This window comes from Prinia subflava, chromosome 6, assembly GCF_021018805.1.
Source record: "Prinia subflava isolate CZ2003 ecotype Zambia chromosome 6, Cam_Psub_1.2, whole genome shotgun sequence".
In the NCBI taxonomy this organism is placed as follows: Eukaryota; Metazoa; Chordata; class Aves; order Passeriformes; family Cisticolidae; genus Prinia; species Prinia subflava.
The window spans coordinates 18594254-18611974 of record NC_086252.1 but is presented as its reverse complement, the minus strand read 5'-3'; the positions used below and the strand labels follow the sequence as shown (position 1 = coordinate 18611974).

General features: G+C 38.9%; 1 protein-coding gene across 2 annotated transcripts in view; it reads left to right on the top strand.

Annotated features, from left to right (window-relative positions):
* The window catches only part of RAPGEF4 (Rap guanine nucleotide exchange factor 4), a 151147-nt gene that overhangs the window by 78557 nt on the left and 54869 nt on the right, over positions 1–17721 (top strand). For both annotated transcript variants that reach the window (XM_063400506.1, XM_063400507.1), the window contains 2 exons: positions 16387–16440; positions 16745–16851. In XM_063400506.1, coding sequence (XP_063256576.1) covers positions 16387–16440; positions 16745–16851 — 161 coding nt within the window. The remainder of the gene's footprint in view (positions 1–16386; positions 16441–16744; positions 16852–17721) is intronic.

The window sequence follows — 17721 nt, the reverse complement described above, 5'->3', positions numbered from 1 at the left end:
TCTTTTTGTGCAGACTTTGATTACCTGCTCACATACACTTTTGCTGTGACACACTACATTAAAGCAACGTCTTACCTCAAAAACCATGCTACCTTTCTTTTTGTACAGCTTCATCTCAGTGACTGTTTAAAACGTACGTAAGTTTGCTCCTCCCTCACGGAGAGCATACATGCTGTAAGGGAGAAAGTGCTTTTCATCTCCTTTGTACTGAGAAATCCATGCTGAACACAGAAGACAAAAGCAGATTAAGTTGTGCAAATTCATACAGTAATTCTTGCTATTGGGTGCAGAATATGTATTCTTTTCTGAAATCTTTCATGCTGTATTTCCATTATGTTTCCTATATTGTCTTCAGGTTTTTATTGTGATGTAGAGTTGCAGGAGCTCCCCCTTGTGCACGAAGTAATATTCGAAAAACACATGGATTGAGTTTGTGAAGCTTACAGGTTAAAAAGTCCCCTTTATGTTTTTCATATTAAAGTCTCCAAGTCCTCTAGACTGGAAGCTTATTGGAAGTGATTTATTTTAAGGTATTTTGTATGCCAAAGCTTCCTGAGATTGTGTGGCAATACTTCTGTGAAAGTCACCTTTTCATCTATCTTCTTTCCTGGCAAATGTGATGTGGTAAAATATATATTCTTTTCCTTTACTGAATTTTCAATAAGATATAGGTATCATGTGGATTTTTATGTATTTAAATAATTGAGGTGATTGTGAAGACAGTATTTTCCTTTTTGTCAACTCTAAATGCATTTAATGCAATTACACTATAAAGATCTTATAGTGGACAGAGACAGGCATAATCGAGAGTTAATCCTCAAAGTATTGCAATTTCAACATTGCCAGGCAAATGAATATTCACTTATTTCGATCTTCAAGCAGGTAGGTATTGCTCTGGTCATTTGAAGGTATACTGTTTGTAAATATGACATTGCAATTCCCAAGGTTCAGCCTTGAAAAACCCACACAAGACGCCAATAATAATCATGTTCATTCAACATATTAGCTACTCTAGCAATAAACACAATCATTCTACTTCTGATTTTGCTATATTTCACTTTGCTTTTCCTGGATGACCACTGTCAAAAGGAAAGCTTGTCTTTTAACATATTCAGTGTATTGTCAAATGTGGACTTTGATAGATCATTAGCAGAATTCGAAGGGAAATGTTTCACATGCTCTTGAAATTGTAAGACAAAAAAGAGAGAGAGCAGGAAAGCAGGCAGTGTTCTATCAAAGTGCAATTACAAGGTGTTTGTTTGAAAGTTGTAGCATCTCCAGCATACATATGAAGACTGTGTTAAAGGATGACTTATTTTCTGTGTGGAGGGTTTATGTAGCTGCCCAGTGATATGTGTGCATTAATTTCTATTCTCTCTTGGATTCTGCAGTGGCCAGTTCTCTTATACAATATTTGCATAGGATTAAAAAATAATTCCCTTTTGTTTCCTGTTTTTGAAGTGATTGCTTGAAAGCACTGCATGTAAATATTTCTAAATTACAGCTTTGTGCAGTCCTAACTGTACCCATTAATTTTAGGGGCTACCCTGATATTTTGGCACCAGTTTCACATATATGAAAGTAATTTGCCTAGAGGTCTGTTCAAGTTCTTCATTTTGCTCTAGTGAAAGGGGGTAGGGTTCAATTACTATCACAGCCTGTAACAATTTGGCTATTGCAGAGGCTTTGCATATAGACCCTGGCAATGAGTCACATGGTAACAGCTTGTAGCAGGGGAGATACAAAGACAGGAGTGTGAGATGAGTAGGAGTCTGTGAAAAAGATGTTTTTCATATGTTAGTCAGGAACTTCATCTTGAAAAATGTAAAGGGGAGCAGAGCAGCAGAGCTCTTTAATGTAAATGAAACTGTTGGGAAGTCTGCTGACCTTCCCAAGCAGACTTCATGTAAACTGAATTGTTGCAGAACCACCAGGGAACATGTTTCCAGTTTCAGCCAAGTAGATGATGTAGAGCTGTGGACTTCCCTTCTGAATGTCTTTGCGAATAGCAATGCCTCAAAGGAAAGCTTACAACACCCCATCTTCCTTTACACAAATCAGCTCCCTCATAACCTATGAAAAATCTGTGATCCATGGTTTCATTGTGTATCCTGAATTCTGGAGGTCCTAATGGCAATTTCTACTGGAAATGGTTTCTTCTGCTGTGTCTAATCTTAGTCTGAGCAGACCAATAAAGACCTAGCCAGAGTAGCCCCAGTATGAAACCTGCAGATGTGCGAGTGGTTCTATTTGTTCTAGTACTGTACAGGAACAAGTAGCATTGCACTGTGGGGAAAAAGAAGAGACTCCTTGGTCCAAGTTGCTGTGTATCTACCTGTGTACATGTCAAGATAACTTCATTCTCTTCACTGCATACTTGATTCATTTCAAGGATTCCTGAAGCCCTTTCATGAATTTGGATGAAAGAATGCAGTCTTTGTCTTTTTCTTTCATTGAGGGGTTTTCATTGTGGTGGTTCTAATGATAAATAGAGCTGTCTCTGATAGTGAGAGTGGTAAGAGATGGAGGCAAGACTTCTCTTGGTGGATTAATCAAACCTTTTGAAAACAAAGGCAGAATTTTTCAAGCTACAGGACCTAAAGGAATACTGTATTTTAAATTTTATCCTTGTTCTCTAAGAACAGTAACATAGAGTACTAACTATATGTGTTTCAGTTTTAAAATATAGACAGTTACCACATTTATCCTTTGGAAGAGGATGAATAATGGAAAAAATAGTGACTAGTGTCCAATAAGAGTAGAGTTGTCAGCACCTAAAGAGGAAACCTCCCTTTCCTGTCTCAGCTGTGAAACATTGCAGAAGCAGCTACTGCCCTTGACTTGGGAATGGGATGCTGAGCTTCGGGAAGTGTGTCTGCATTTATATCCTGCTTTGAGAGCTGCAGTGACTTTCTGAGTCAGTGAAACAACCTGCAAGATCCAAGTCAGGGTAGTGTGGGTTTTGTCATGAGGGAGGAGTGAAAAGCTGAAAAATGAGAGGTATAATAAAGAGGGGGACTTCCTCTGTTACCAGCAGAATAATCCATGTACTCAAGTCAATGCTAGAGCTAACCTGTATGAGTTTTCAGTTTCATGACTTTTACATCTGAATATTAATAGATATGATCCCCACAGTATTTTTTTGAATGAAGAGTCCCCTTAAAGTGTTATCATTGATATTTTGATGCTCTCCACTTATGTCGCCTTTCATTTTTATTCTTATTTTTGTTCAGATTTTATTGCAGTTTGTGTGCATTATAAAGCCTTGAAATTCTTGTTTGTTTTGGGTGCTTTGATGCAAAGCAGGGATGGAGTTCTCTGCTACAAGGAGCTTTCAGTCAGGGGAAAAATAGAGTGACTGTCAGACAGGAAGATGCTGGTTTACTTTGAACATCATAAGGCATGAGATTTGTGGTTGTTCATATGTTTCTAATGAGTTTCCTTACAGGACCTTATTGTGATCAGTGCTTGGTGTGATAATCCTAAAAGACACTGAAAATGGAAGAAGTTCAGAAATCAATAGAAATATGCAAAACTAAGTGATATTTCTCTGTTAAAATTGTATTTTGGAGGGGATCTAATGCTGCTGACCTCTTTCAGTGTATCAGTGTAATCAAGTACTAACCCATCTGACTAACCTCACAAAAGGGTCGTGGAGGTGCTTGGGGTAGCACAGGAAGGGAGTTTGGCTAAAGAGACATTTTTTCCTTTCAGACCTCTCTTATTTGGCTGAATAAGTGTTGCTATTGTAGTTTACATAAATAACCTAAATAATGGAAAAAATAACAGAAATTCCCAGAAAATACTAAAATTTGTAAAGTACTCAGTACTGTGAATTAGATGTGGGACCATCTTTCCACAGGAGCATCACTCTCAGTTCCACTTGTCTGAGGACACAGCCTACTGCATTCTCTGCCAGTGCTGGCAAGGGCAGTCTGATAATATGTATTGTGGAGTCACATTTGATGACTCTTGCTTCTTGACTGTGTTTTCTTTGAGATTCTGTCCCAACCCCTAAAAAACATGCACATATATTCCATTTATCTCTTGCAGTTGAAAGGCAGGAAGAGTGGGTAATTATACTGAGAAAAAAGATAGTCCCTTTCAAGGTTCATGTCTTCAGACAAGTCAAGCGTATACAAGTAACACATTTGGCACTTACATTTGAAACAGCAAAAGGAATTTTTTTGAATCTTGTAATTATTTTCTCAAGTTTGGCAGAAAAATTGGATCAGGGATCTTAAAATCAGATTCTTTCTAGTCACTCATATCGTCTCTCACAGAGCATTTTGACTGCCTGTCCTGCAATACATGCTGAAAATTGGTATTCCACAAAGTCAATTATAGTTCTGAGCCAGTAAGAAGTAATCAATGTGTCTGGTCTGATCATTTAGCAGCATCTTTTTTTGTTTGTGTATGGATGACAAAAATTTGAGAGGTTAATAAATAGTGGGAAAAAGCTGTCCAGTCATTTTGTTCTTTTTCTTGTGTTAGCTAGTCAGGAGCAGAAGCCTGTTGTGCTGGCTGCACACAAATAGCACCACAAGTGTCCAGTTTGTGGGGCTCATTGAGAGCCATTCCAAGTCAGAATTGCAGAGGCAAAAATGTCAGATCTCTATGACAGAGCTGAAACTGTAATTGGGACTGTTAGCACCCGTGATGGTTAAGGAGAAAGTGCTGTTCAGGTATTTATGATTTATGACTTTCATTACTTATTCTTTTTGTGAATCTCCTTCTGAAAGAAGGCTTGGCACAAGACTGTGAATGTGTTTAATCTTTGTGTACTTTATCATCAGTGGTGCAGCTATCTTAAAATTAAAGACAGCAGTTAGTGAGGAAATACAAATACATGTAGCTGAATTGAATAGTAGAGAAATTAAAAGAATACTTAATTTAGGCTCCAAAATAAAATTCAAAAAACCCCATCTTATTTCCAATACAGGTTGTTACATTGCTTTTAATTAGGATTACTCAGTTACACTTGCTTTCATCTTAGTAAATGAAGTTATATATAACCAGTTTGTTCAATAACCTTAAATATTAACTAGATGGAGAAAAAGCCAGTAGCTTAGCAGGAGAGTTGTGATTATGTCTTCATAAACCTCCAGTACTGCTCTGTCCATCCTCACTCTTCATAGTAACTGACTTCAGATTTAAGAATCTGAGCCTAAAGAAACACCTTCTATTTTCTCATGCCATTCTTTACTTGTAGCCTTTTGCAGAATGGCTCAGGTGGTTTCTGACCCAGCCCACCTTGGAGCCTCCTGAGCAGTGACTCCAGAAGCAGAGGTAGGGGAGAGTGGCTGTGCAATGGGAAGATGGGGGGGATCATCAGCTCCCAGAGCAAATGGGCCCAAGAAGAGCCATGGCTCTGTGGCTGCCCTTCCACAGCAGCTTGCAGTGACCTGCGCCAGGGTCGCAGGGCTTTTCCTCTTCTGTGTAACCTCTCCTGTGTCTCTTCTGTCAACACCCAGCTGTGTGTGCCCTCTCTTCTGGAACACTGATGCTCCTGCTTGCCTGGTGGTAAGGGAGCAGAACTGTCAGAAACACATAAACCTTTATCTGGGCTTAACCTTCTTCAGTTTTGGATGAAAATGAGCTTTGTGGCCAGGGCAAACTGCAGGATAGGGCCTGGGTTTGGGGCTGCTGTGATGTGTCTGCAGCTGTAAACATCTGACCTCAGCACAAAGCTCTGACAGCTATGGACTGACACTCTCTCCTGCCCCAGAGCTGGCAGTTCTGCCTACATCAGCTGCACAGGAAGCAGAGGGAGAATTGGCAGGGAATTGCTTTGTTAGGCCAGCCTGCAGCTCTCTTGCACTTCACTGCTAAATTACAAAGGAATCTCTGTGATTTCAGTCTCCTGTGTTTAAATATAGGTTTGTATAATGTATTCCTGTTACTTCTGTAGTATGTACAGAGACAGGCAAATATTTGTTCCCCTCTCCCTACCACTTCTCAAGTTGTCTTGTGTTCAGAGCTAGTCTAGATTAGGGATTTTCACCTTGTAGTCTGCAGACTATTCCAAATGACACTGAGAAACAAACCTGAGAAATGCCTATTGTCACTGGCTGAACAAGGTTCCTTATCTTGACTGACAAAACTGTAGGGATCCGGGAGATAAAGGAGCCTGACAACCCCCCTTCCCTTTTGTTTCCCCTGATTCAGTTCAGATTCTGGTCAGTGCCAGTGTTAGCTGCTGTGCATTCCAGGACAGTGTTGGAAAACCTATGTTAGCCAAACTGCAACAGTAAGGTTTCTGGCATTCCTTGTGGTGTACATATATAGTCAGTGCCACAGCAGTCCTGGGCCTGTGTAATTGAATGGCTCTCCTGTCTTCCTGGACCAAACCTGGGGAGAGGAAACCAGGGATTACCTTGCTAGAACTCCTGAATGGTGCTTACTCTATTCAGTTACTTCAGTGTCCCAGTCAGTGTTCTTGAAATGCTGTCTTTTTTGGTTTATGCTTTTCTGCTGTGTGTTTTGGGGTAGAGAACCTGGATTTCTGCCTGAGAAGTGACCTTGTGGCAGTACAGACACTGGACAATCTGCAATAATATTGCCCTTCAATATACCAGAACTTCCTCAGGGCAGGATGTGTTTTCCTTTCCCCAACACAGTTTCCTATTCCTGTCATGGAGAAGCTGAAGATTCCCACATTATTACAGAAATCCTGTACTTTTTAAAACACAGGTTAGCTGGAAATACTGTATGTATATTCAGTATTTCTAGACAAACTAATTGGGATAACAGTAAGTTTCTTTGGAGCAGCATTTTCAAACCATGATTTGCTTCATGTGGTGCAACAGTCGTTATCCTTTACACAACACACTAAGAGTCAATAAAGAGTCAATTAAACCAAATAAGATTTTGACATCGTGTTTAGAAAGAGTGTGACTGATTGACAGATGGCAGGGACAGAATTTCAGCTGGACAAAACAATACTTCTAGCAATAATATGAAAATCAATGCCAGCACTGAAGAGAAGTGGGAAAAAGGGGATAAATTACAAAATACATACAGTAGGTGCTGTTCCATTTCACATGGACGGGGCTGGTTCTGTGATATCCCTAGAAGCCAGACATCACAGAACTACACAGCTTGGGCTACATACTGAGAGAGGTAAAAGGAGGTCATCTCTTTCAGAAACATGCTATGGTAAATTGAGATGTAAAGAGATGTGCTTAGCTAGGGAAAATGTCAGGTAATTTTGCCTCTCCATACCTATCTTGGGTTAATAACTGCAGTGTTCTCTGTGCATTTGTGGAGCCAGGTTTTTTCACAGTAAAGATTGATTTAGCAACAGAAGCATGTCAAAGTATGTTTAGAAATGTCTGTCCCTCAGTAGTTAATCAGGGAAGATGAACTAAATTCAAAATACGAAAAAGTATGAACAGGCCTGGTTCATATAGTAGCAAGCTAGGCAGTAGCAAACTCTGTAGAAAGTTAGAAAGAGAGAAAAAGCAAATCTGAAAATATAAAATACTTACTATTTTCCAACTAAAATCATATTTTGTTGTAATTGACAAGAATTAAAAGTATTACTCTTTTGCAATTTAATTGGAGATTATCTACTGTTCACACAGATGCACATTAAGTCAATGTTTGTATTTTATTTACTGATTATTCCCAATGCATTATGGAATTAATGTGAAAAACAGCATATTGATCTGTCTTGTTGAGATCAATAATTTGATTCCAAATGCCTTTTTGTCTTTTAAATCGATGACTGACACTCTGTCTAAAGAACACTGAATGCACAGATGAACTAATACAGCAGTTATGGTTTCATTTCATGCTAGTTAAGTGTGTGAGACCACAATTGGATTTTACCATAAAATGAAAAAAAAAAAGCATGAGGGACTTGGATGAGGTAGGGTAGGTAGCATGGTTCGGCACATCAACACCCACCACTTTGACAAGCTTTTTGTAGACATCAAGGGAAATAGAAATTTTAAGGAAGATAAGAAGGTTGTTTTGTGGATGTTTGTCAAGAGCAGAATGCATATCTTTTCCACTGACACACAAATATGTAAATTAAACCAGTGCTTGAGGGTTTTTTTATGTTTATGACAGAAGACTTAAAAGCATTGAAGTAGAGAAGTACCTGGCTGAAAGAAGAATGTTTGTGGTTTTTGTAAAATGTGTTCTGATCAAACCATCAGTTTGGGATTTCTTTTCTCTGTTTATTTTCATATACTACAGAAACAACCATTTACCTTTTTAGGAAATATATTCCATGTAGATGAAAAACATCAATATAGATCAATACAAGTCTCCTGAGAAGTAGAACACCAGAAAGTGGTGCATTGGATATTGTTAGATTATTCCTTCTCAGTTTCATTTTTAGCAAAAAATGATTTCTGAAAAAGATGGCAGGAAGAAGAAAGAGAGGTACATGGGGAAGCTGGACTCCTTCAATGTTTTGTCATTTTGTAAACTTTCACATAATGCACTGTCCTGAACTTGGAGAATAAGGAACATGAAATCACCAGGAGAAGCATAAAACAGGTTTAAATTAACTTCTCTTTCCCACTTACCAGAGGCTTTACCTTGTTGCTGACCTCCCCAGGGAATTCAGGAGGTAACCTTCAATGCCTCTAGCCCTGTCTCACTTTGAAGACTATTTCTTTCTGTGTTAAAAATCATTGTAAAGTTCCCAACATGAACTTGTAGACACTAGACTTCCAGGATTCCAGCTGCAGCATTCAGCAGTGTTTTCAGCTGCTTATTCTCATCATTTGTTGAAGCTGTGAGTAGACACTGTTGTCTCCATTTTACCATGGAGAGGTTGAAACACTCAGAGGTGCAATGACTAGTGGGGATCACACAATACATAAACTGCTGTCACCCAGGAGGCAGTGGTCCTCTTGCCTCACTTGGGTAGTGTTTTGACTACACTGAAGCCAGGAATTTTACCACTAATTTTAACAGGTTCACAATTTCACACTTAATTCACACTCTGTCCAGGTTTTGGCATTCTTATGTTTCACATGAAATCACTTAATCTAAAATTTCACTGCCTTGTCCTTAGAAGGCAGTTCTGGCATCTGGATGTAACTGAAACCTAGGACAGCCCATCCAGTCCTGTGAATTCTTTGACAGAGTACCTTCTGGGAGTCTTGAAGGTAGGAGATGCTTGCCAAGTTAAAAAGGTATCTAGAAATAAGTGATTTAAATCCTCCAGAAGCTCACTAATCTTTTAACATCCCTTCAGTTTGGTCTTTTGAATAGATGCTGTGTGCCTAGAGCATACGTGAGAGATAGGCCTTAAAAACTGGTAACCTTGCTGCCTAATATTTATTGTGCTTGTAAAGTCTTTGTCATTACAGCTTGTTTCTAAAGAGGTAATTTCAGGTAAATATATTTTTAAAGCCATGGATACTAAGAAACCAGTAGTTTGCATGAGAGACAAAAGAAATGTTTTATTCTTTCATAGGTTAAAAAATGCAGGAGCAGAGAAACCCTGACAATGCTGGCTTGAAACTCGTTATGATAACTGTAGTCACACCTCTATCAGAATATTGGGAATGCTCGCAGCAGAGTTAGCATTTTCTGACATTTTATTCAATGCAGGCAGTGTAGTTATAGCAGCTGTTTCATTGTAGTGGGGAAGTAGAAAAATGACGGGAAAATAAGACATCATTAGCCATGTTTTGGGGGGCTTTGTGCACTGGTCATAGCCTGTTTCAATATTCTTTTTTCCTTTGACATTCACGGTGAAGTGTCATTTTTGGTAATGGCTGAATCATTTTGTGTTAAAAGGAGGGACATTTATAGTTTGTCAAGGAAACATTGTAGAAGTGTTAATAATGTGAGTTCAATTTAACTTTCTAAAATAAATTTACTGCACTGAATATTTGAGAATTTAAAGAATACATTTGCCGTTTATGCTATTAAAAATATAGATTGCTAAAGAAAAGCAATTTTAGAATGTCTTTTAAAATACAGCATAGTCTTCAAATCGTATTACATTTAAAGAATATAGATTTTAAACCAGTCATCATTACTCTGAATATTTTGATAGTAGCCCATTTGCTGACAATATTCAAAACATTTTACAAAGGTAGAAATTATTAGTATTCCCCTCTCCAAAAAGGGGAAAATGAAACACACTGTGATTAGGGGATTTGTGTAAGGTCATGGAGTCAAAAAAACCCAGAATAAAACTGGGCTATCTTTAACCACTGGCCCTGACTATTTTTACTAGACTATTTTGCTTGGTTTAGATAGTTTGTAGTTAGATTATGGGGTTTAATATTACAGGTGCTATAGCTTTATGAAACTCAGAAGATTTTTTTATAATTTGCTTATCTTCTTCCCTAATTTTGTAAACATCCTGTGACTGTGAGTTCATCCATTCATACCTTGCTATTCTCCCCATTTTGCTATTTACAGATGTTTGTTAAAAAACTAGAATGGTTGTCTTCTGTGTGCATGGGTGGTTTGAAGATGCTTTGGTAGTACAATTTGAGACTCTCTTGACTGGTCCTTTTAAAGCAAATTGTCTTCTTAGGTAATTTGTCCTTTTTTAGTTGCCAAGTATTTGTTAACTGCTAAGTCCCCTACAGACCTGGTATGAAGTCAGTCATTGTTAGTTTTGGACTTTTCCAGTTAGGAGATGTGAGCAGGTGTTTTGTTTTTTGGCTGCCAGTGCTGTCTTGTGGAGCACAGGCTGGTTCTCCCAGCTGCTGCATATGTTTGTGGGAGAGTGAAGAGGAGAATGAATTGTTTACAGCATGATAGGAGTGATGATTGCATTTCTGTTTCCACCTTTTTTGTCTTCTGAAGTGGTGAATCTCCCTGTATGGGCCCCTTCATCTAAGAGCTGGACTTGATGATCCTTGTGGGTCCCTTCCAACTCAGAATATTCTGTGATGAGCTCAGTGATTCAATGTGACTGTCTGGGTTGGCCTCAGAGCTCAGTCCTGGTACCACATCCCAACCATCAAAAGTCCCCAGGGCAGGGAGCGTGTGCCAAGGTTTCTTATGGACCATGTGCCTTCGGAGGTTAGAGGTCACAGATTGTTTTCTGATGACAAGCCTTGGTCAGGACATCAGCGTATTCCACATAGGGCTACTCCAGAGATCCAGCATAGGTTAATATAGTCACAGAGCACAGAATATTCGGTGTTGGAAGGGACCCACAAGGACCATGAAGTCCAGCTCCTGAGTGAATGGCCATATAGAGATTAGCCTGCGACCATGGTGTTATTAGCACCGTGTTCTGACCAACTGAGCTAATCTCAGGGGAATTCCTGAAATATTGATTACATTTTCCTTCAAATTTTGACAAAAATGTGTTCCAAAGGACCTTTTCACGTCAAGATCTTTGGTCAGCTGCTTCTCTCATGTTCAGCAATCTGCATTCAATAAGTATTGTTTCCCCTGTAGTGTCCTAGCAGAGGTTGGTGCAGTCTGCATAGACACTCTTTCACTGCAGCTGGAAATAGAACCAATGGAGTTACCTTCAAGATACTCTATCCAAGACTGCTTTTCAGCTGAAAATGCACTCCAGAAGCTGTGATACTGAATCTCAGCTTTATCCCTGTTACACAGTTATACTGTAGTGCTGGAAATAATGGCCTGTATTGGAAAAAGAGTCATCTCTACACCATCTGTGAAACTCTTACCTCTGCCTTTGGTCTGAAGCAGCACAAACAGATGGCATTACAAAAAGCTTGAGAAGGAGTGGAGAGAGCAGAACTGGGAGGTGTTGTGTGGGAGGGCAGTGGGGACTCTGGCTAGCTGTCAGCTGTGTTCTTCTGACTGGCTATGACTTTGCCATTATTGTGGGAATGTGGGGTTTTTGTATATTTTATTTCTTCCCATGTGTACCAGACAGGGCATTAGAAGTCTTTTGGGAGATATATACAAAGATATTCAAAAATGTCAGTCAAAAATGTCACTCATCAGAAGGCATCAGGAGTGATTGGAACCAGTAAGAGCTCAAGATGCACTGCTCGCTGAAATACACTTAGAAGAATCAGATGCTATGGGCCTGGCTCAAAATTCATTGAGTCAACTAGGGAATTGCAAGTTATTTCCGTGGGATTTGGATTAAACCATAAATCACCAATAGTGGTAAATACTGAGGATGTAAAACAAACAGACCTCTTAGTGATGTGGCTGTTGCTGCTGACACCTTTCAATGTGTGTGGCTTTGTCCTTTGTTCTGGATCCCCCTGCCAGCCAGCAGGAAAACAGATGTCGCTTGCAATTCTTTTCAGTTGCTCAGTTGAAAATCAGTTGAAAGGGATCAACAGTAGTGCACAGGTTTATCTGATCACCCTGGTTACATGCTGTGGTTAACTCCAATCAATACCTAAACTTGTTCTCTGTTCAGAGATGAGCTACACTGAGGTCATGTGAAAAAAGAGTGATTCATTGGCTTTCACTTTATTTCATCTTAGTTCTTTGCAATACGCATATCCCACGTTTGCATTTGAGAGTAGTAAATTAAGTCCCCTTCATCACTTGATTTTATAGATCCAAATTGCTGTAAATCTGAAGCATTCATTCATATGTAAAGGCTCAGAAACATCCCTTTACAGTTATTTGACAAGGGGAATAGAAAAATCTATTTTTGTAAGAGATGTTCTTGGATTTTATTTAGCAGATTCAAATAAGTTGACAAACGCAAGATCTCATGGTAGGTCACTATTATTGTTGTTCATTTTATTATTTATTTGTCTGCATATTGCTCAATGATGTAAGAAACACCAAAATAAAGACGGGCCTTGCCCTGTAGTTTGAAATCTAAGGCCTATTTCTCCACAGATTAAATGTGTGCATAAAATTATACACATGAATAGTCCTATTTAAATCTGTGGTATTGCTCTCATGCATAAATATTTGAATCTTGAAAGGAATGGAGGCTAAAATTATTACTTTCTCTGCTTCACCCCAATTTAAATGGGGAGTTTCGTGATTGGCTTTGTGAAGGGTTTGTTTGAATGGCTCAAATGTGAATTCATAAATATACAGATAGGGAGTTTGTCCATGTTAATGCTAAAAAGCCTTTTTACCACAGTTTCTCATAATAATTTTCTGTTTTCCCCTACCAGCACCAGTCTCCTTCCCTTCTCCACCCTCCAGACCCATATGACCTCCTGCCCTACTGGGAAGACCAGCAGGTCATAGCAAGCTGAATGTGTGGTAGTGCTGTGTTGCTTTATCTCACACTGAAGGAAAGCTAAGAGCAGGTACACTGGTCACTCCTGTGGCCAGGAGATGAATAATAGTTTGTAAACTATCATAATTTGCTTGTGTATCTGAGCTCTTTGCCTGATAACTTTTCCCTTATTCACAAGTCCTGAAAAATGGGATCACAAGGACCTCAGTGCCACATGTATGTACTTTAGTCTCATTAATTCTCCAAAGATACTAGGATATGTTAAGAAGTCAATTACTCTTGGTTAATACAACCTCACTCTCTGCTTGGTTAATACATATCACATGTGACTCATCTCCCTGTTCTTTTCCAGGTGCTTACAAATGGACTTTTTCTAGGAAGACATTAAGCTGATATCTATATTTTTTCAGCTTCTCCTTTTAAATATTTCTGTCTTCAGCTGCCTTCCTTAGACCCCCAAGAGTGGCTGCTGATGGTTCTAAGATGGATGCGGTGCTTTATAAGTTTCTTCAAGGTCTTCAAGTTTCCTGTGTGAAGTTCTACAAAGCCAATCTGAAAACAGCTAATTTATGTTTTTGGGGTTTTTTCAAGGTTGAGATTTTACTCCTGTCACTCTACTACTTAGGATATTAACCATCTCTCTGCCACTGATCTTTCTAATGAACATTGATTAAAAATAAATCAAAAGTCAAAAATAAATCAGAAGTCAAATCAAAAGCCTTCTTTCTCTCTGTTTAACAGTAGATTTCCCTCTGTTAAACAGTAGCTCAACACTGTTTTCTTTGTTTCACTACTAATGTACTTGTGGAATATTTTCTTACTTCCTGACATTTCTTGGCAGGTCTGTCTCATTTTATACCTTTGCTTTTCTAATTTGGTCCTTTATTATTCAATTTATACTTGCTTTCTCTAGACCCCCTACTTTCTCATTTTGTATTTCCTTATTGTGTGTCAGTGAAGAGCTCTTTCTTTAGCTGAGTCTTTACTTCACCTTCTAGTTAAGTTCTAGTATTTATTATGTGTATGGTTAATACTGTTTCTTTAAGTAACTGCCAGCTCCTATTAACTCCTTTTACCTCACGCTTGTTCCCCCATGACCCACTCCAGGAATACAGCTATCAGTATTCTGGTTTTATGGAAACTTTTCTTCCTAGTCCATTGTGTATGCTTTGATGCTCTTTCTTCCTTCTGTAAAGTTCTGACACTGGATCATTTCACGATCACCTTCACCCAAGTTATGTTCTGTCTTTGCAGCTGATCCTTCTGTATTGGTCAGGATGTAGGTGAACAAGCCTTCCTGCTGCTTTCTGCAGATTCTTGTGCTGTGTCTTAGCTTTCACCTTGGTTTTTTTCTGTACTGTTGAGTTGAATCAGATTTCTTCCAAATGCTGTCTTATATTCTGTTTTGATTAAGTTGGGAGATTTATTGAAAAATCTTCATCCATGTTCAATTTTTGTTAAAACTTAATTGAAACTCCAAGGAACAAAAATGTGCATTTGTATTCGCTAGTCTATTGCTCTAAAAATCTCCTATATTTTTTGTCTTACACATTTTATCTAACCTCTAAGTATATTCCTAATAAGAATTAAAATCCAGAAGCTGTATCAAGTATATTGTACCTGTTTGAGGTTGTTATTCAATGGTTTGTTTTCATTAGAGGCATTTTTCCTATTCTTTGCGTGTGTGAACTGCAAATACAGACTATCTAGAGCAGATGCCACACAGTTCCAGAAACCAAGAAATATCAAGGGATGTGCTACTGCTCTTCTGGCTGGACAGAAATGTTTAGAACTTAAATGAGTTTATGAAAAATTGTTGACTTATTGAATGAGAAAAATCAGGAAACCCATTTTAATTGTATTGATACACCTTTTCAGGGACTTCTTGTGAGGTTTGAATAGAAACAAAAAACTTTGTATTGGTTTCCATATACAGGTCTCTGTGTTAAGATTATTGATTTCTGTCATATGCTTCCCTCATTTTCCCCTTCCCAGCTGACCCGTGGTTTCCTGGTGCATTCTTAGCTCTTTGCAGTATTTGATAACGACAAGGACTGTGTCACATCACTGACATCCCGTGGGAGCTGATGGACAGATGTCCAGTTTAAGTACCTGGTGACCCAGGAGTACTTGGCTCATGTTTCCCCATTCTTCTGCCCTGGCTGCCTTGGCTTAGCTGTAGGGGTGTGAGGGGGCTGTGGCTGCCGTGGGCCAAGGTGCAGAGCCCTGCCCTTGTGGGAGAGCTCTGCTCAGCCCGATGTGCTGTCAGCCAGCCCTGAGCGCCAGCCCAAGCCAGCCCTTGTGTCGTGTCTCCCGATGTTGCACACTCAAAGTGAATTTGGTCTGTGCTGTTAGCTGCCAGGCCCAACAAAGCCAAAGGTCTTCCCATCTTTCTGAGGTGGCTGCTGAAGTTTGGTTTTGTTCTCCTTTGTTGCCATTTCTACTGTCCTTTAACCTTCCCCTTTCCTTTTTCCTCTGTATTGTGCCATGTGCTCCCTGTCTCCCTGTTTCACCTGTTTGTTATGTGCCTGTTTTCCCATTTCTCTCATCCCCTTCTCTCCTTGTCCCCTGTAGAGCACTGATGGTCTTCCCTTTCACTCTTCCCTTTGTAGAAACAAGCCTCTTGCTTTGTTCTTTTCTTTTTCCTTCACCTTGGACCTTGTGAAGGTCCTTGCCTGGGTCCCTGCGAGTGGCCTACATGCCTCTGCATTTCAGAGAGAGGCTATAAAAGGGTTGCCAGCTCAGCCTGGTGACAATTTAGAAAACAGAGATAGTGGAAGAGCTCTATCTCCATTCCTGTTTCTTGTGCTGTGCTGTAAGGGAGAAAAGAGCTGAATAGAAGAAGGTGCTGAAGGAGGACTTTCCGTGGTGGGGGACTGAATGGCAAAGCAGACGTGTGTGGGGGAATGCTGTGGTGCAGGAGGAAGAGCTAACTGTGCCTGTGTGTGCTCAGATCTGGTGTGACATTCAGCCATTGCCCATTTCATTAATACTCTACAAAGTTTGGCACAGATTTGTTATTCATCTTCACATGTCATGTCACTGTTTTAATTTTCTGAGCCTCAACAACCAAGTTTGCCTTTAGGATGTCTTCAGAAGCTTTTTATATATTCGTATCTCCTGGGCAGAGCTTGGACTTCTATATTATTCTTTGTTATTACAGCTTTTAAGTTAATTTTTTTTAACTTTAGTCTTATTTTATTTTTCTGGTCAACCTTAAAAAAATTATTTCATTTCATTTTATTTTTCAGACACCTCTTATTGATCCTCACATCCCACACCATCCTACTAAAACCGTTACACAGGTAATAGAACATAGGTTTGCTGTAGAGCCAGGCCATTAGACAAATGGAAATAACTATTTCCAACATTGTGATATTATGGATCAGCTGAAGTGATGCTTTCTGTTAGATGTAAGAAATATGTGAAACTTAAAATCTCAAATGTATACTACATTGCTCTGCAAAAATAAGCGTCTGTGGAAGAGGACTTTTAATTCAGGGAAAAGAGCATTTGTGTTTTATTTTGCAGAAAGCAGTACAGACATTCCAGAAAGTTTTAAATCTGTGTCTTGGTCTTTTTTTTTTTTTTACCTCCATGATCACCAAGGTTCCTTCAGAAAAGATCCTTAGAGCCGGAAAGATTTTGCGGAATACAATTCTGTCCCGAGCTCCTCACATGATAAGAGATCGTAAATACCATCTGAAGACTTACAGGTGTGTGGGCTGATTGTGTAGAGGTCTCTGAATTTTTATGCCTGCCATTCTCTGATTTGTCATTTATGCCTTACCATACTTGCAGGTCTCAAAAGGTCTGAAATTATTCTGTGATGCTATTTGAGCTGGATGTTAGGCAGTCTTTAATGGGGCTGGTGAATCCTTTCTGAAGTAATTTGACTGGAAAATTAGTCCATGATTGTGAACAGAGCATTCACATACAAAAACTCTTCCAAAGTTAATAGCATAGTTAGCTGGAATATTCTGTGCAGTACCAAGTTAAAATGTAGATTCTGTTCTCTTTGTATATCAGTAAGAGATAATAGAAAAGTTCATTAATATATTATGTTCCTGTGCTGATTGCTACCACAGTTTTGTTCACTTTGGCATTCTGAAAATCCATAGAACGTGAATGGTGAGAAACATTCTTGATGCAGATTTGCTGCTCTATCTATTTTTTCTTTCAGTGTATTGCCAGGCTCTCTTATCTTCCTGCTGGTGGCAGCACAGTCTTGCTGAAGTGGGATAACAATGGCACTTGTAGAATAGAAATCTGCCTCCAAAGTGTCAGATTCTATCTGCTATTGGCTTAAGAAACAATCAGTTTGTTTCAGTCTCTAATGTTTAAATCAAATACCTAATACATTATTTACAATGATTTTAAGTAAAAATTATTTTTAAATCTCTGAGTGTGTCTTTTTCTAAATAGTAAATCGATATTGCTGATCTTCATTTGAAATAAATGCATTAATTTTCCATATTTCAGTCCAAAAGGTACTTAATACACAAAGGTATTTAGCACTTGTGAGTTGTTTCAAGAATATGTTACAATAGAACATTGCTGATTGTTCTAGAAGGACAAAAGAGAAT